General features: G+C 40.6%; 1 protein-coding gene across 13 annotated transcripts in view; it reads left to right on the forward strand.

The window, feature by feature from the left end:
- NTRK2 (neurotrophic receptor tyrosine kinase 2) overlaps positions 1-20,310 on the forward strand; it is a 402,024-nt gene that overhangs the window by 21,100 nt on the left and 360,614 nt on the right. For all 13 annotated transcript variants that reach the window (XM_018052429.1, XM_018052423.1, XM_018052430.1 and 10 more), the window contains 2 exons: positions 16,781-16,855; positions 16,968-17,039. In XM_018052429.1, the coding sequence (XP_017907918.1) occupies positions 16,781-16,855; positions 16,968-17,039 (147 nt within the window). The remainder of the gene's footprint in view (positions 1-16,780; positions 16,856-16,967; positions 17,040-20,310) is intronic.

Genomic DNA, 20,310 nt, shown 5'->3' on the forward strand with positions numbered 1-20,310 from the left:
TGTCCCCAGAAGTTAATGGGGAATCTGTCCCGGAAGTTAAGCATCAGTAACTCTAGGTTTCCACTTTTCTCTCTTCCCCATACAGATTTTATTATTGCTCCTGAAAGTTCTAGATCTGAATGTACTATTTTAAGAATTATTCAGCTCTTTCAGTTCAGTTCTGACTCTGTGACTCCATGGACCACAGCACGCCAGGCCTCCCTGTCCATCACCAACTCCTGGAGGTCAACCAAACTCATGTCCATTCAGTCGGTGATGCCATTCAACCATCTCATCCTCTGTCGTCCCCTTCTCCTCCTGCCCTTGATCTTTCCCAGCATCAGGGTCTTTTCAAATGAGTCAGCTCTTCACATCAGATGGCCAAAGTATTGGAGTTTCAGCTTCAACATCAGTCCTTCCAATGAACACCCAGGACTGATCTCCTTTAGGATGGACTGGGTGGATCCCCTTGCAGTCCAAGGGACTCTCAAGAGTCTTCTCCAGCACCACAGTGCAAAAACATTAATTCTTCTATGCTCAGCTTTCTTTATAGTCCAACTCTCACATCCACACATGACTGCTGGAAAAACCATAGCCTTGATTAGACGGACCTCTGTTGACAAAGTAATGTCTCTGCTCTTTATGGCTGGATAATTCTTTTTAGTGGTACCCTAGGAGGATCCTGGAATTGTGAAAACTGTGCCTAAAATGTTTCTTTTCTCATATATTTTTTCCAAATTGAAAAATAGCTGAATGTATCAATAGCCATGCTTAGATGGATCAACAGATTAATATTTCTTTTTCTTTGGAAGTTTGTGTTGGGAATCACAGAGGTTATGAGGCAAGGATGACTTGGAGGGTTAAGAGCCTTATTCGGAGGTTCATCTGTACCTGCTGTTTGGACTAGTTAAATAGAGGCCTTGCTGTCTCAGTTTCCCCATCTGTAAAAGGAGACAATAATAGAACTTTCTCATGGGGTTTCTGTGAGGTGAAAATGAGCTGATGCATGTAAAATGATTGTACCTATGCATAACACATAGTTAGAGCTTGGCTGTCTGTTTTTATTTTAATTGTGTGGCTATCCTCAACTGTGTTTTGAAGGAAAGTAGACTCTATAGGTCTCAAGAAGGACAGAAAAGCAAAAGAATGTGACTTGAGTGTGGCAGTGGAAAGTTGCTGGGTTTAGGAGAGAGGATGTAAAATGGTGCTGGTTCTTCTTATTGGAACCTCTGTATACCCTTTCCCTGGTGTGCATGGTTCCATCTTGGTGCGCTCAGCTGACTGGGATACTGGATATTTGTGCGCTGAGCAGTGATTGGTCATATCTAGCTTCTATGACTCAGATCATAATCTTGGTTATGAAACTTTGCTTTCACCAATAGTCCTGGTCCGTTTTATATATAAGATTGTTTACAACAGTTTCCATGGTCTCTGGAGGTTATCATTCAATTTGTATTCCATTTTCTCTTTTCCTTGTCTTTCTCATTTTTAATTGCAAGACCTTACAGAATATATTCCTTCTTTTTTTCTTTGTTTTAAAATTCTGGTAAAATACACATAACAGAATTTATCATCTTAACATATTTAAAATGTACAGTTTGTATTCTCAAGTACATTCACATTATTGTGCAACCAACACAACTACCCAAATCCATAACTCTTTTCATCTGCAAAACTGAAATTCTGTACCCATTGAATGACAACTGCCCATTCCCCTCCCCCAACTGCTAGCATTCTACTTTCCATCTCCATGTGTTTGATTCTCTAGGTACTTCCAAAATATGCATCTTTTCCAGCTATGATATATTCCTTGAATTAACCATCTCTACAAGAGATTTGTTTAGGACTTTTCGATGCACTCACACTTCCTTTCTGTAGAATGGCTTCTCTTTATCGTGGCTTTACATGGCCGATTATGACTAGAATCCCTTTTCACCAATATCTTTGTAGTTTAACTCCAAAGAAAATAATCTCTAACCTTCTATAAAAGCCACTAAAGGGTCACATATGAAGTGAAACCAGTAAAGGCAAAATTGCAAGTGTTTTTCACATTCTATCACTCACCTTACTCCCACAGCCTATAGAGTGGGCCGAAAAATTGTGCCAAAATCAAAACAGACCTTCACAAAAATCCTGAAATTTTACCACTTGAATCATTCTTTTTTCTTGACATCATGCTTGATGCTCATTTTCCCCTGTGCCAAGTTTGATCTATCTGAAAGTTAGAGCAGAAATATTAGTTCCCCAAATTCTTTTCCTGTGGAATGATTTGACCTGATCGGAGGCCAGGAGCTTTCAGAAGTGTGCTATGCTGTGATTTGTGCTGACGTGAATGCTTTTTAGAATTCTTAAGTCCTGGGATAATCATTGGAAGTACTTTTTCCTCTTTTTTACCTTGACTGACCCAAAATAATGGGAAAAGAGGAAAATAAATAATTTGGAAAAAAGATAATTTTGTGTTGGATTGGAATTGCAAGATTTTATTTTTCATAAACAGTCACTTTGAAACACAAAAAATCATGGATTAAGTGATGTTCTAGTTCATTTTTTGAAAACTATAAAATGATGCTGTTGTACCAGCATATTGATCATAATGGCAACCACATATTGAATAATAAATATAAGAAATGTCACAGTAAAATCAACTTATCACTAGTATTTGAATAACTGATGATTATTTTACACAATAAGGTTAATAAGATAAAAATGAGAGAGAGGAGTGAGGAAAAAAAGAGAGAAAAGAACTGCAACTAACTCTTAACAGTTGATACGGTTGCTGTAACCGAGCACAACATTTGTCCTCAACTTTTTGGCAGTGAAAAGAGAAACTCATTATTAGCGGGGAGAATGCCTACTAATTCTGCAAGAACATAGCTCTGTCTGGCAGTATGTTCTGAAAAGAGTTTCTTTTACAGGGAATATGAGTGATGCAATTCACAGCTCTTACGAAAAGTGAAGATTTCATTTTCTTCTCACTGAGAAAGTCAGTGAAAGTTGGGGGCAAATGACAAGGGCATCCGTTCTGCAAGGACACTAAAGTGGTCCAAGAATTTCATCTCCCAGTACTGTAATTATAAAACTGAAACAATGCAAGATCTTAGTTACCCATCTCCTCATCCCCTTTGCTAAGCCAGGCAAGGCTGGAAGCAGGACTGCAGATGAGCTGAAGTTATCCCCTCTGACTAGAGCTTGGAAAATGTTACTCTGTTCCTGGTTATAGCCGGATTCATTCGCTTTGGAAGCCAGACAAACAGATGGTGGGGCTGACATCCTTTCGCAAGACCAAGCAGCCCAACTTGTGTGCCCATCCAGGTGGAAGCCACCCTGTCTGCGGACAAGATGAGCTACCAAGGTACCAGCAGGCAGATCCAGGCTTGCCTGGGGAAGCAGTGCTGTGACAGCCTCGGATCGTGGACAGATGCTTGATCGAGACCACAGAGATCCACCCACAGAGCCCAGCAGAGATGGTTTTAGCCTGGCAACTGTTCAGGGCAGGTGTGACCAGACGGCTTCCCAGCCAGACGAAAAGTCCTCTCAGGCTCCTGGGGTGCCCCCACCCCTGAGAGGGATGGCCTCTCATGGGTCTGCCAGGATAAATTAACTGAAGAGTGTACCCTGAGTGACCCGGTGAGCTGACTTGTATTCCTGGTGGTTTAGTATTGACCAAGGGCTTCCCTGGTGGCTCAGATGGTAAAGAATCCTCCTGCAATGGAGGAGAACTGGGTTTGATCCTTCGGTCGGGAAAATTCCCTGGAGAAGGGGATGGTTACCCACTCCAATATTCTTGCCTGGAGAATTCCATGGACAGAGGAGCCTGGCAGGCTATAGTTCATGGGGTTGAAAAGAGTCAGACAGGACTGAGCGGCTAACACTTTCACTTTCACATCGACCAATATGAGAGTACACCTGTCTGAGATAAAAATTTTGGCTCCAGTATCACTTATGCCTCTTTCTTGATGGTGCTTCTTTATCAGGACCATTTCTGTCCCAGAGCTCTTCATCTGACATGGCAAAACTGTGCCGTGGTACACATTTAGTACTGTCTCCTCAGGTTTGCTATGGCAGGTTATTATGATCTATTGAAAGATCTGAGAACTAATGTGAAATGGTAAATAAATGCGAAGAAAAACCTTTTTTTTTTTTTTTGTCAAGAAAAACATATCTCTTGCTCCTCTTGGGGATTTTTTACCCTTGTACCAAGAATAGTATAAAGTTATACTTGGCTTATATCTGTGTCCATATTAGTTAAGTTTTTAAAACAACAGAAGAAGTTTCTAAAGGTTCTGGAACAGGTAGAAGTAACTTCTTTAAAAACAGAAGGTATTTTTATTGTGGTCTCTGTGTCATTTTATCTGATGATACTCATTTTAAGGATCTCTATGCATGGAGATGACATACCAGTGTAGGAGAAAAGTTGGAAGTTTGATGTCTCAGAGGAAATTACAAGCAAGAATTAAATCAGGTGTCATTAAGTCTTTCCATGAGCCAGAGAAATAGCTGAGGATGGACTGAGACCAACTGGAAATGTGCCCCAGACCCCCAGCAGCAATGCTCGCTGTGAAGGTTGCCAGAAAGAAATGCTAGTCTAGTCTGAAAGACCTTCTGGCTCTTTAAGAGAATAAGGAAATTCAGATTTTTTAAAAATGGGAAATCTTCCCATTTTGGAAAGCTAGCAGCTAAAAACAAAATTTATTTATTTTAATTATATTGACACTCTTCTCACCTTCTGGTATAAGGTTTACATGACACATTATTTGTAGGCTGGGGTCTAATCTTAAATTTTCGTAGGAGGCTATTACTTAAAGTCAAATTTATATTTTTCTGCTGAAGACTGATATGTTTTAGATAGAAATTTAGCTCAAAGGTGTTTTTCTGTAATTAATTTTTCTGGTCACAAATTGCAGTGTTTCTTTTTTGGAATCACTCCATTGATAGAGATGGATAAGAAAAGTTCTATATAAATACTTCTATATAAATATAAATACTCAGAGATAAACCCAAGATATTTTTCCTTCATGATATGTTGCTGAAGTTTTTCTTATAATTTGAGTGCTGAAGGGAACTGAGACATTATCAAGCCCAAATTTCCACCTCCGTGAATGTGGGCACTGGAGGTAGGTTGAGATTCATTTCACCAGCTGGTTAGTGACCAAGCTCGCCCCTGGGCCAAAGGCTTCTGCTCATTGTTAATAATTAGCATTAATTGAGGTCCTCATATGTGCTTGGGCAGATTTCTCATTGTTCTAACAACTCCTTGAGGCAGGTACTCTTATTATTCTGTTTTATAAATAAGGAGACTGAGGTGTAGGGACTTGCCCAAGGTCATATAACTGGTGAGACGTGAAGCTAGTGGGGCTTGTTTATCCCTCACACTACACATTATTTTCCAGGCACTTGACTTTTTAAAAAATATTGTTGATTTACAATATTGTATTAGTCTCAGGTATACAGCAAAGTGATTTGGTTATATATACATACATACATATATATATATATGTATATCTTTATTATTTTTCCCAATTTTCTTCCATTATATTATTAGTTTATTACAAGATATTGAATATAGTTCCCTGTGCTATACAGTAAATTTCTGTCATTTATTTTGTATATGGTAATGTACATCTGTTAATCCCCTACTCCTAATTTATCCCTCTGCTCTTCCCTTTTGTTAACCATAAGTTTGTCTTCTGTGTCTGTGAGTTTGTTTCTGTTTTGTATATACATTCATTCGTATTATTTTTAAGGTTCCACGTATAAGTGATATTGCAATATTTGTCTTCCTCTGTCTGACTTCACTTAGTATAATAATCTCTAGGTCCATCCATATTGCTGCAAATGGCATTATTTCATTCTTTTTTATGGCTGAGTAATAGCCCATATATATATGCATGCACAGATGCTCAGTTGCTTAGTCCTGTCCGACTCTTGTGACTCCATGGACTGAAGCCTACCAGGCTCTTCCATTCATGGGATTTCCTGGGCAAGAATACTGAAGTGGATTGTCATTCCCTTTTCTAGGGAATCTTCCTGACAGCGATCAAACCCAAATCTCCTGTGTCTCCTGCATTAGGCAGATTCTTTAACATTGAGCCACCTGGGAAAGTGAAAAGTGTTAGTTGCTCAGCTGTGTCTGACTCTTTGCGACCCCATGGACTGTAGCCTGCTAGGCTCCTGTGTCCATGGGATTCTCTAGGCAGGAATACTGGAGTGCGTTGCCATTTCCTTCTCCAGGGGTCTTTCCAACTCAGGGATTGAACCCACATCTCTTATATCTCCTGCATTGGCAAGTGGGTTTTTTTTTTTTTTTTTTACCACTAGTGGCATGTGGGAAGCCTCCACACACACACACATACACATATATGTGTGTGTGTATGTGTGTGTGTGTGTGTGTGTATTTAACATCTTGTCCATTTATCTGCTGGTGGACACTTAGGTAGTTGCCATGTCTTAGCTATTGCAAATAGTGCCGCTATGAACATTGGGGTGCGTGTACCTTTTTGAATTAGATCTTTTATCTCTTCAGGATGTATATCCAGGAGTGGGAATGCAGGAACATATGGTAGCTCTATTTTTAGTTTTTTGAGGAACCTCCATACTCTTTTCCATAGTGGCTGCACCAATTTGCGTTCCCCCCAGCAGTGTAGGAGGGTTTTGTTTTCTTTATATGCTCTCCACATGCACTTGAATTCTTAAATTCCCAAGGAATTTAGGCTATTCTAGGAAGCTGCAGTTCTCAGAGCTTGGCATTGTGTAGAAATCTGAGAAGATATTTTATTTATCTCCTGTTACCTCTATGTAGATATAATACATGAGAGCATCCTATAAAATGTCCTCATTCCTTTTCATTGACTGTTGTTTTCAGGCTGTGATTATTTGCAAAGGACCGTTTTGTAGAAACTTTAGAAATTATATCCTGTTGTAGGTGAAGGATTTATAAGTTAATGGTCCTAGTAGTGTGGTACAGTGGCTCTGAGCTCAGAATTCAGAGGCAGGTAGATTTGGGTTCAAATCCTGTTTTGGCAGCCGTGTGACCTTGGGGATGTGACCTGGCAAGCTTGGGCCTTGGTTTCTTCTTGTAAAAAGCAGAAAAAAAAAATCATAGTGCTCTTCTGGTAGCTTTGCTAGGTTAAGTGAGACACCCATGGATACCCCAGTGTCCAGCACACAGCATTCTATCAAGAAGAATTACTGGGGCTACTTCTATGCCTTTGGTCAAAAACATAGATGTGCTAATGCTAATCAGCTTGTGCTATTAGGCTGGCTATTGGAATTCAGGTTCTGAGCCTGCTTACTTGGTATTCTCTGCATTCATGTTGTCACAGGTGGGGTAGTGGACCCTCTGTGAAGATTGGATTGAAGGAGTGAGAAAGTCTTCTTTTGAATCCTGCTTTGGCTCATCATGGACTGATCTTCAAAGCTCCTTCTTAGCAGTTTGCTGAGAAACTAAAGCTACCCTATTGTGGATTCAGGGAACAAGGGCAATTATTTAAATATTTATTTATTCATTTTTGGCTGCACTGGGTCTTCATTGCTTCATGCAGGTTTTCTCTAGTTTTGGAGAGTGGGGGCTACTCTCTAGTTGTGGTATGGGGGCTTCTCATTGTGGTGGCTTCTCTTGTTGTAGAGCACGGGCTCTAGGGCACGCGGCTTCAGCAGTTGTGGCTCCTGGGCTCTAGGGCACAGGTTCAATAATTGTGGTGCAGGGGCTTAGTTGCCCCATGGTATGTGGGATCTTCCTGAACCAGGAATCGAACCAGTGTCCCCTGCTTTGCAAGGTGGATTCTTAACTACTGTACCACCAGGAAACCCAAGGGGCAATTTTTTTTAAAAAAGCACTATCCTATTACCTGTGATGGATAGCTTATGGCAGAGAGGATCCAATCAGAGTTGGAATGCCTCACCCCATGGCTGTAAGCCTTAGCTCATATCACAATCTCTTGTGAAGTTTGAGTTTATCTACTTTTATTAGCTTGACTACTTATTTATGTGGTGGGGTGGGATGGGGGTCACCAGAGTGTTGGGAAATGATTTCATTTTGAAGAGTGACCATTAGAAATATTCACTGCTGTTTCTATTTCTTTTTGATATATTGCCAAAGTACAGTTTAGCTAACATAGTCTATGTCCGACTCCTTCTGATACCATGGACTTGTAGCCAGCCAGGTGCCTCTGTCCATGGGGATTCTCCAGGCAATAATACTGGATTGGACTGCCATTTCCTTCTCCAAACAAAGTCTAAGATAAAGGGATATTTTGCTTTGGAGTGATACTGCTGTTAAGCTAATACACAGGAAGAAAAGATGCATTAGAAACCACTTTTTGTTACTTGGAAAGGTTGCATGGAGGAATTATTTGATAGGTTGTTAAAGCCAATGTGAAATATTTTCAAATGGGATGAGTATCCTTTCTAGGAAACTGTAATTCAAAAATGTTTCTGTGAATTTTTCCTAAACTTATCTCTCTCTTTTTTTTTCCCGAAAAGCCACCTAGAAACTTTTTGTTAGGCGTAGGGCCCTGGATGTCACATTGAGGCTGGAGAAGCTTTGGTGATGAAACAGAGTGAAATGGCAAATAGTGTGGGCTTTGCTTGCATTTGCATTCTTTACCTGTTGACTTTCCGGGGACCCTTCAAGGACTGACCTTATGGAAGCCTTCACTGCCCAGTCATATCTTGTAGGTCCTTTCACTGTGCCCTTGCGGTGCAGCTGCTTCACCTCTGCTCAGAAACATCTCTTCTGCTCATCAGATGCTGTGGCAGTGAGCACTGACCTTCAGGAGCATCACCCCCTCAAGGTCAAAACAGCTGGATCCAAAGATTCTTTCTAGCTGTAACGTTTCTGAGACAGAGATGGCAAATTAATGCTTGTCTTCCGAGGGCAGTTAGTTTTTATCATTTACGAAAAATTAATGAGTATTTAGATTGACTAGGTTGTATGTTTGTGGTCTAAATTTGCTTCTAGATAGGACAAATTTTGCTTTCAAAATTGGCTGTCTTCTGTTCCAGTCATTACTTTGTTTCCTTGTTTTCTGTATGACAAGTGAATTTATTTTCTATTATCACAATTTTTTTAAATTTACTTGTGCCATGCACGTGGGCTTCAATAGTTGGGCACATGGACTCAGTAGTTACTGTTCTCCGGCTTGAGAAATTAGGCTCTGGTGGTGTACAGGTTTAGTTGCTCCAGAGCATATGGGATCTTTCAGAACCAGGGATTGAACCCGGGTCTCCTGCATTGGCTGATGGATTCTTAACCATTGTGCCACCAGGGAAGTCTCCTATTATCACAATCTTCATTTAATGTTTATAGTGTATATATGTCTGGTCATTCCAGTGAAGTAATAAAAACTCCAATGGGGAATGTGGAGGTCAGATTGATGGCTTTAAGTCAGCCAGTATTCCATCAGAATTAGCTCTGAGTTAGGAAATGGGCATGCAACTGTTTGATGAGTAACACTCTTCCGTTTGAGGAGTTAACAATTCAGTAGGAGAGTTATATAGATTAGTAGAAAAGTACCGTGGTGGGTACAAAGTGTATCTCCATTCCCTCTAATTCTTGATTATGAAGTTAAGAAGGAACATAAATGCTTAAAAAAAATGCTTGCCACCTGATGGAATAAAAATGTTCTGATTGTAAAAAAGCCTTTTTGATGTTGCTTGTAAATCAGGAAGTATCTCAGATATTGGAGGGGCCTAGATTAGTTCTCGGAGAAGGCAATGGCACCCCACTCTAGCACTCTTGCCTGGAAAATCCCATGGACAGGAGCCTGGTAGGCTGCAGTCCATGGAGTCGCTAAGAGTCGGACACGACTGAGCGGCTTCGCTTTCACTTTTTACTTTCATGCATTGGAGAAGGAAATGGCAACCCATTCCAGTGATCTTGCCTGGAGAATCCCAGGGACAGGGAGCCTGGAGGGCTGCTGTCTATGGGGTCGCACTGAGTTGGACACGACTGAAGCGACTTAGCAGCAGCAGTAGCAGATTAGTTCTGGGGCTCCCTGGTGGCTCAGTGGTAAAGAATCCCCCTACCAATGCAGGAGAGGTGGGTTTGGTCCCTGGGTTGGGAAGATCCCTGGAGAAGGAAAGGGCAACCCACTCCAGTATCCTTTCCTGGGAAATCTCAATGACGGAGGAGTCTGGTGGGCAGTAATCTATTGGGTCACAAAAGAGTTAGACGGCCACTAAACAACAACAGAATAGTTTTAGGTGAATTAATTGAGAAGTTCCAACTTGTAGGGTGGTAGATAGTGGTCTCAGGATGTAGTGAAAGTAAACATCAACAATAGAAAACAGCCCTCTTAATATGAGGTCCAAGAAGGAGTTGTAGAGATAGATTTGATAAAGGGGAAAGGCATATTTTAGCAAAACAGAATGGTCAAAGGCCAGTGAGTATTTTGCACACATTGCAGATGGAGGGGTGGGCCAGAGGACTTTGAGGTCAAGGAGGTAAAAGGGAGAAACTCTTAAGGAGTATCAAATTTAAGCATCTAAATCCACAAAGTCTATGTCACTATTCAAAGGCTGCCTACTGTCCTTAAAGGGGAGCTTGGGGGAGAATGGATACATATATATGTATGGCTGAATTGCTTTGCTGTCTACCCTAAACTATCACAGCATTGTCAGTCAGCTATGTTGTTGTTGTTTTTCAGTCACTAAGTTGTATCTGTCTCTTTGTGACATCACGGACTACAGTGCACCAGGGTTCCCTGTCCTTCAGTATCTCCCGGAGTTTGCTCAGAGTCACGTCCATTGAATTAGTGATGCTGTCTAACCATCTCATCCTCTGCTGCCCTCGTCTCCTTTTGCCTTCAATCTTTCCTAGCATCAAGGTCTTTTCTAATGAGTGGGCTCTATGCATCAAACGGCCAAAGTATTGGAATTTCAGCTTCAGCATCAGTCCGTCCAGTGAATATTCAGGGTTGATGTTCTTTAGGATTGACTAATCTGATCTCCTTGCTGTCGAAGGGACTCTCAAGAGTCTTCTCCAGCACCACAATTTGAAGGTATCAATTCTTCGGCGCTCAACTTTCTTTATGGTCCAACTCTCACTTCCATAATGACTACTGGAAAAACCATAGTTTTGACTAGACAGACCTTTGTCACCAAAGTGATATCTTTGCTTTTTAATATGCTGTCTAGGTTTATCATAGCTTGCCTTCCGATTTAATTTCATGACTTCAGTCACTGTCCATGGTTATTTTTTAGCCCAAGAAAATAAAATCTGTCACTGCTTCCACTTTTTCCCCATCTATTTGCCAAAAGTGATGGGACTTGATGCCATGATCTTCATTTTTTGAATGTTGAGTTTTAAGCCAGCTTTTTCACTCTTCTCTTTCACCTTTATCATATACTCCAATATAAACCAAAAAGTTAAGAAGAGAGAGAGACCTAAGGCAGCAGCATCTGCAGTTTAGAAAGACAGAAGCTGGAAAGCTTGTCTGCATTCATGGGAATGCTGGGGCATGGGCTCTAGGGGGAGGGCTTCTGCCTTAAAGCCTCTGGGACCTTAATTTTCCAGATGGGTAGGCACGGGCCAGAGGAGCTAGGAGTTGTCAGCGAGAGAAAGGTCTGTAGCAAAATGCTGGGCCTTTCCACTGCTTTGTTGACAGTGAAACCCTTCTTGAAGCTTCTCTTAAGCAAAGCTTGGCTCAGTGAAGAGCCCTCAGAGTTGGACATCACCTTGACTGGAGTGACAGGAAAAGGTTTTCTCAGAAGAGAGTCTGCCTCACTGCCTGTCCATGCATCTCTCAGCTGTCTGCCCTAGCCTGGCCCTTCCGCCCTCCTTCCTAACCCTAGGTTAGTCTCTGTAGCTGCTGCTTTTCTGATTAGTGGGAGTGACGAGAGGGCAGAGCTCAGACCTGGTGGAGGCACGTGAAAGTCACCAGTAGGGGGCAGCCCAGCATGCTTCTTAGTCTTCTGGTCCCATCCAGGAGCTCAGGGGCAGGGAGCAGAAGGCTTTTAGAAGGTTTGGTTTTGGGTAGTCCAAGGAACCAGGGACTCGAGCCCAAGTGTGTTTGGTCACCTAGTAACTGAGAAGCCCTGGAGTTCATCTTCCCTGTGGTCATTTCTCTTGTGGCTTTCTCTGTCTCCGTCTCTCCCTCTTTCTTTCCCCCCTTTCTCCCTTGCTTCCTTCCTTCTTCCTCTCTTTTCTCTTCATACATTTAAAAAATTCATAAAAGTGTAATGACATAACAGTAACTTCAGGTGCTTATATTCAGAACTGATACTTTTAATATTTTTGTCTTTTTTGTTACAAAGGCCTTTTTCTTTTTTCTTTTTCTTTTTTTACAAAGGCATTTTTCTTTTAAGAAAAGAAATAGTTTAATAAAATCGTTTAACAGTTTCTGTTTCTTTATCTTTGACCCAAACCCATTCTGCTTTCCCAAGATGACCTTCCTTGCATTCTTCTTTTTATACCTTACAAATATCCCTCACTATGTAGTATTGTTTTATGTCATTTTATTGTTTTGCTTAAAAATTTTTTTTATTGGAGTATAGTTGATTTACAATGTTATGTTACTTTCTCCTGTACATCACAGTGAATCCATTCTTCATACACATATATCATCTCTTTTTTAGATTCTTTTCTCATATAGGTCATTATAGAATATTAAGTAAAGTTCTCTGTACTTAATAGTTATCTATTTTGTATATAGTAGTGTGTATATGTGAATCCAAGTCTCCCAATTTATCCCTCCACTCCCCCTTGCTGTGTCTTTTTAAAAGTTCACATCAATTGTTTTATATTATAAGCACATATCAGTCTGAAATTTTGCTTATTTTTTTTTCTCACTTAGCATGAAGATTTCTTTCTGCTCAAATATGAAGATCTGGTTCAATCCAGCTTATGTAACACATCTCCTTTTATTGTTTCTTAGTTGATGGACCCTTGGGCTGTTTCCAGCTTTTTATTCTGACTGTATTACAAGTGAATATTCTTGCATATCTCTCCTCATGTGGTTCTCAGATGAAAACCTAGAATGGAATTGCTGGACTCTATAAAGCGTGTGACGTAGGATTTTCTAGGATACTGGCAAATTACTCTTCAAAGTGGTTGTGTCAGTTTATGCTCCCCCAAGCAATGTCAGAGAAATAACTGATCCTTAGAAATGCTTTATATAGTCAGATTTTGAACATTGTGTCCAGCTAGCAGGAAAGGAATGGGAAGTCCATGTTATTTAGTTTGCATTTCAGATTCCTTGAAGGGTGAGCAGCTTTTCATATGTTCCTGGACCATTGGTGTTCCCCTCTGTGAAATGTTTGTTATTAACTTTACTGGCTTCCAGTCTATGATTCCTCCTTAATAGTACCTTAAAAATGTTTCTTAAGGGGTAGATTTCATGAGCAGTTTCTGGCCTACAGCTATGTTGTGGGCATCTGTGCAGATGGTAACTTACGACAGGGAATTCTTGGCATCCAAAGAGGCACTTGCTGACTTTTGTATCCAGCTCTTCTGTTGATTTTTTTTCCATTTTGACCAGGAGGAAAATCCATTCTTTATCCGGCATTCCTGCCTCCACAGTGGAAGAATATTCTCCAGTGACGACTTTTCATAATTTCACTTTTTTTTTTGATGTTTTGCAGCAAAATCTTCTGTCTTGTCTTAGATTCAAGAAGAGTTATGTATTGCCTAACATCTGACTTATTTTTCATCTCATGATCACTGTGAATTTACCATTGACTAAATGTATCTTCCTTTTCTTCTGTTCCTGGGCATTGGTCACTGGAAAGCTTAGAATTAAGCTTGTGGTCCTTTTCCAGCAAATATTGTGTTGGCCAAAAAGTTCATTTGGGTTTTTCCATTAACTTGTATAGAATGAATGAACTTTTTCACTAACCCAAAATATGCATTTTAAACCCAGTTCCTAGCGTCACTGATATCTCTGCCCTGGCTTTTCTTTCTTCAGTGCTTTTTGTTTTTATGTTTAGCTCATTGTATTTTATTGAATACAAGTGGGGAGTTTATAAATTGGAAATCTGATGAAAATAAAATAACAATAAAATAAAGGGCATAAATAATTAAAGGAAAAGGTAAACATAAATGCTTTGTGCCACAGACGTTGATTAAATACCTCCTGAGTGTCAAGCCCTGATGTAGTCAGTGACAAGGCAGGCAGAGAGAGCTGAAGAATCTGAAGATTTCAGAACAGTGACAGCCACCATGCTAGCTCAGCTGTGAGGAGGGGACAAGTTCTCTGGAATCCTGGTTGTGACCCTGAAGGAAACCTTGCCTACATTATTTGTCCTTTCCTTCTGCCAAATGCATGAAAAAAGTATTAAAATGTAGGGCTCTCTGGAATGTGGTTTTTTATTGGGAAGTGATTTAGAAGATGGAGGTTACTATGGTTTTTACTGGAAAATGTTAGTGGATTGAAAATCTTGGGGAAAAAATACCTAAAGTGTGGTAATTTTGAAATATCTCATAAAAACTCATAATGTTAAAATTGTTGTTTGGTAATTAGAGTGGAGTCTTAAAATGTTTCTTTCTGTGTGAAGTAGAAGCAAAGAAGGGAGTGAATCCTTCCTGCAAGTCTATTATGTTCCAGGCTCCGGTATTAGGGAGAGCCAAGCTCTTTGAGTAGAAGATGCTCCCCTGTCTTGGACGTTGCCTAGTGTTGCTTTCTTATGTAACAGGAGACAAAGTTTATGTGGGTCCTTTAAAAATTATTTCTCTTTGGTGTGATTTGGTTCTCTCAGAACCTTTTTATTTTATTTCTAAAGTTTGATTTCTAAAAATAGGTGTTTTATTTTATTTCTAACATTTATCTTCTAAAAATGGGTGTCCCAATAGTTACCATGTATTTTGATATCTTTTCTCCTTCTTTTGGATTGAGCAGAAGGGACCTATAGATGCTATATCTTTCCCCTCATTGGCTATTATTTTTCTCCTTTAATTAATGTTGTTAACAGTAGGGTTACATATTTGTTTTCAATGTCTTAATTGGTATGCTATGTATCTTAAATGTTTTGAAAGAGAAAGAAAAATCCATTCTAACACAACTTCCTGGAGTGTCTACGGAGCTCCAAGTGTTGCCCATTCATTCTTCTATCCATCCATCTGTCTGTCCACCCTTCATCCTTGAAGACCTACTTTGTACGAGGTGGTTTGTTAGATGCTATGGTGCATGTTGTGTTGGTGGTTTAGTTGCTAAGTCGTGTCCAACTCTTGCGACCCATGGACTGTAGCCTGCCAGGCTTCTCTGTCCATAGGATTCTCCAGGCAAGAATACTGGAGTGGGTTGCCAATTCCTTCTCCAGGGGATCTTCCCAACCCAGGAATTGAACCTGGGTCTCCTGCATTGCAGGCAGATTCTTTACCAACTGATCTAAAAGGGAAGCTCTATGGTGCATGTTAAGAATGATAAAACAGGATCCAGCTATCTTCAGAAAGAGGTCATGATCTAAGAAAAGTGAATAGACAGATGCTCAGATAACTTCAGCACAGGGTAATTCCATGGTAATAGGTTTGATAGCTTTGTGTTTATATTACCAGTGACTTTACTAGTTGCAAATGACAGAAATTTCAGATCAAACTTTCATTAGTGAAAACTAACCTCAGAGACAAATGGATCCAAAGGCTTTATGTGGCATTTTCAGAGTTCTGTCTCTCTTTTTATTTCTTAGCTCTCTTTCCTCCGGTGTGCTGACTTCATTCTTGAACATTACCTTTCCCTGTGGTAGAAATATTTTTCATGGAATCCCCAAGCCTGTGTAATCTTTCAGCTAAGATCCCAGAGAAAGAGAAAGGCATTGTCACAGCATTAATCTTTTGATTTTAGGGAAGCTTCTCATTAGCCCAGTCAAGGTTACAGCACATTTCTAAGCCAGTCATCATAGCCAGGGGGATGGAGCTCTCTGTGCAGCCAGCATTACCTGTCTACTCCTGTATTTGAAGGACTGGCAGATGGGGAAGAGATTTCTACAGAGAGTGAGTGTGTGCCTGCATGCATATGTGCTAAGTCGCTTCAGTCGTGTCTGACTCTTTGTGACCCTATGGACTGTAGCCCGCCAGGCTCCTTTGTCCATGGGACTCTCCAGGCACTAATACTGGCATGGGTTGCCATGCCCTCCTCCAGAGGAATCTTCCCAACTCAGGGTACGAAACCACAACTCTTAAGTCTCTTGCTTTGGCAGGCAAGCTCTTTACCACTAGCCTCATGTGGGAAGCCCCTCTACAGAGAGTACACGAGGGCAATGTGGGGTTTGTGAAATGTGGCTCCTGAATGGAAAATTTCATTTCATTCCTGACAAAAGCAGAAAGAGTGGATCCTGGGCCAGGAAAAGAGAGGGTTTGGAGGAAGGGATGGAGGGAGAGAAAGGGGGAGGGGAATCTGCTTCAGTGTTTCCGGAGGTAAAGGGAAGGAGGAGGGACTGCTACTCTTGGAAGGTAAGGACAGATGTGACTAGTCCTGTGTGTGGTGACGCCAGCATCCCTGTGGGTGTCACAGACTGAAATGCTTTTGAGAGGTAGTGGATGTATTTGTAAGTTATTTTCACCTCTGTATCCAGGGGATACCTTGAGTGGAGAGGCAAACTGAACTTGTTAGTTGAAAGAGTGATAAAAATTTAATAAGAAACCTGATGGTCCTGTCATTGAATACGAAACCTGCTCAACCGTGGTTTCTCCTTGATCACACTCAGTACTCCTCCCCTTGCTGTATTTAAAATAAATAGTGGGGCCAGGTGGGTGGGGAGGGATCACCTTGAGCAGCCTGGTGAGGTTGGATGGAGGTTACCTAATTTTTATGGATTGCCTGCATTGAGTCTTGAGTTTGCAGTCTGTTTTTCTTTTCTTTTTTTGCAGTTACATTGCAAATCAGAAAAGATTAGAAATCATCAACGAAGATGATCTTGAAGCTTATGTGGGACTGAAAAACCTGTGAGTACTCAGAACTTGCATACCTTATGTCAGAACTTTCTTATGCTCTGTAGTAGTCAGAGGGACGTGTGTTCATTAGTTCTAACATTCACGCCATTGTGTACTTTCTTAGGACCATTGTGGATTCTGGATTAAAATCTGTGGCTCATAAAGCATTTCTGAAAAACATCAACTTACAGCACATGTAAGTAAAGCTTAATTCTTTTGCTTCCCAGGACCCAATTTATTCAGTGTTTTCCCCCTCTGTTTATTTTCCTGCTTTCCCAGCTAGAAATCTCCTTTTTAAAAGTTAGTATAGCTTCGACAATAGCTTAGAAACATTAGCTTTGATTTCTGAATAGCTTCAGAGGGGTACTTAGAACAGCCTACTTATTCCCTTTCATGAATTTCTGGGCCATTTCCATCTTGGACGGAGCAATAGGCCAACAGAAAGGAGTCTGATGTGAAAACTATGTCCTGTACAGCGTTCTCGATTCTTTTCCTTGGACTCATGACATGTTCCCTGGAAGACATCAAACTAGTGGAATTGAAAGAAACTGACTTGGCCTTGGCCTTCACAGGGAACTAAAAATTGCTCATGCACTTTCTCCTATAGTAGGTCCTCTTTTGAACCTTCATTTTCCAAAAGCTATCTGCCGTGATTGATAAAAGTGGAGAAAAATCAATCATGAAACACGCCAGAGGTTCAGACAATTGTAACAATAGCAAAGGCTTCCACTGAAGTCAGGGTGATATCAACTGACGTCAAATGGAAATACAGACAGTGGGAGCACTTAGGTTGTTTACTGTTAAATCCTGTTAGACGATGGCACTTAGTCAATAAGATGTGGCCTTCCTAAGATGTTTCTTCATGAAGCAGAGGATTACCCACCCTTAAGTTCTGATTGTCAACCCCCACACCCCAAGTTTTCAGTAGGAATTTCTGTGGGAGGACTGTTGCCTGCATTCACTGGATCTCTGTGCTTTGCAGGTTCTCTGCAAAAACACCTTATGTATTTCATAGTCTATAGTCTACCTGCAGAATTCTTACCTGCTTGATCTCACTTGATTTTTCTAACAGTTGGTAGGAAGGATCTTTCTGATTCCCATTTCATAAGTGTATTAATAAAATCAGGTCTCCAGATGGAAAGTGGCAGAATTTTGATGCAGGGCTCATCTTGGCTATGTTCTTTTAGTAAGAATACAGAAAATAAAATGTATTTTGCATATAATAAGAGAATCATCCCTTGCTGTCCTCTTTCTTTGTCTTGGGTAGAACAGTTCCCTGACTGTTATTCAGACCAGTCTATAAAAGAGATCACTCTCTTTGAGTAGATTGCCTGGACACTCCATGGTGATTTGTTGATCTTATGAAAAACCTTAATTTCATCAAACTAGTGCAAGGGCTTCATATTTCATAGGTGGCATTAATGATGAAGTCAATTTGAAAATAAAGTCTGTAGAATTAAAATGCAAAACTTTTGGAGAAAGGTGATAAAACTCCAAGGAACTTTATTAACACATTTCACTTAGAGGCTTTTTGACAGCATCTCTGTAGTTGGTTTGCCTGCACAAATTCTGATATCTTTATGTAGACCTTGATAACATAAACAAGAGAGAAGAAGTTGAATACAAGAAAAAGGGGAAATGCTCTAATGCAATCACTTAAGTGTAATTAATGACCTTGATGGTTACGTACTGGTATTTTCATTACTGCTGACTATAAGACCTGAATTACTCAATGACTGCATTTTACTGGCTATTTTACTACATCACTTCTCCTGACGTTATGATCTAAATAGTGGGCTATGGTTAATTATGGTTTTACAAATAGCCTTATTTATGACTCTACTGTGCCTCTTCTATTTTCCCTACTTTCCTTGTTCTAAGATATTTATATGAAAACCAAAGCCACCTTTTGTAATTTTTTTTAGGCTGATACATGGTAGAATAATTTTAATGGCATTCTCTGGGCTGTACATACTTATGTAAAGTCAATTACTTGTCCAAGTCTCCCAAAGAGGTGTCATTTGAAAACAGGAAACCAAGGAGATGGACATAATATAGTTTCTTAACAGCCAACAATTGGGAAGTCTAATTAATACCAGACCACCTGACCTGCCTGTTGAGAAATCTGTATGCAGGTCAGGAAGCAACAGTTAGAACTGGACATGGGACAACAGACTGGTTCCAAATAGAAAAAGGAGTACATCAAGGCTATATATTGTCACCCTGCTTATTTAACTTCTATGCAGAGTACATCATGAGAAACGCTGGACTGGAAGAAACACAAGCTGGAATCAAGATTGCTGGGAGAAACATCAATAACCTCATATATGCAGATGACACTACCCTTATGTCAGAAAGTGAAGAGGAACTAAAAAGCCTCTTGATGAAAGTAAAAGAGGAGAGTGAAAAAGTTGGCTTAAAGCTCAACATTCAGAAAACGAAGATCATGGCATCTGGTCCCATCACTTCACGGGAAATAGATGGGGAAACAGTGGAAACAGTGTCAGACTTTATTTTTTTGGGCTCCAAATTCACTGCAGATGGTGACTGCAGCCATGAAATTGAAAGACTCTTACTCATTGGAAGAAAAATTATAAGCAACCTAGATAGCATATTGAAAAGCAGAGACATTACTTTGCCTAATAAGGTCCGTCTAGTCAAGGTTTTTCCAGTGGTCATATATGGATGTGAGAGTTGGACTGTGAAGAAGGCTGAGCACCAAAGAATTGATGCTTTTGAACTGTGGTGTTGGAGAAGACTCTTGAGAGTCCCTAGGACTGCAAGGACATCCAACCAGTCCATTGTGAAGGAGATCAGCCCTGGGATTCCTTTGGGAGGAATGATGCTAAAGCTGAAACTCCAGTACTTTGGCCACCTCATGCGAAGAGTTGACTCATTGGAAAAGACTCTGATGCTGGGAGGGATTGTGGGCAGGAGGAGAAGGGGACGACAGAGGATGAGATGGCTGGATGGCATCACCGACTTGATGGATGTGAGTCTGAGTGAACTCCAGGAGTGGGTGATGGACAAGGAGGCCTGGCATGCTGCGATTCATGGGATCACAAGAGTCGGACACGACTGAGCGACTGAACTGAACTGAATTATTGATCAAACTACAAACATTACTGATATTTATGGTGATTGTCAAATGGTAAGACAACACGAAGTCAGGCTGATATTCAGACAGAAGTCAGAGTGTCAGTAAGCTTCAGATAGTCACATGACAAGAGAGGCTTCTAATGGTCAAAACAGAAATTCATTTCAGCAGTTGGCTTTAGGAAGTGGCGGAGAGGAAGGGATTCATTCAGGTGTCTGCCTTTCGAGACCTGGGTCTCACCCTCTTCCTATGGCTGAGAACTCGGGACGCTGGTGTGTTTTCCTTGATTTCCTGAGCAGCATCCTTAGTTGCTTCTCAGCACCATGACTGTAAGGGAGCTGATAAAGATCTATGTATGAAAGACTCTTTC

Source organism: Capra hircus, chromosome 8, assembly GCF_001704415.2.
Source record: "Capra hircus breed San Clemente chromosome 8, ASM170441v1, whole genome shotgun sequence".
Lineage (NCBI taxonomy): Eukaryota > Metazoa > Chordata > Mammalia > Artiodactyla > Bovidae > Capra > Capra hircus.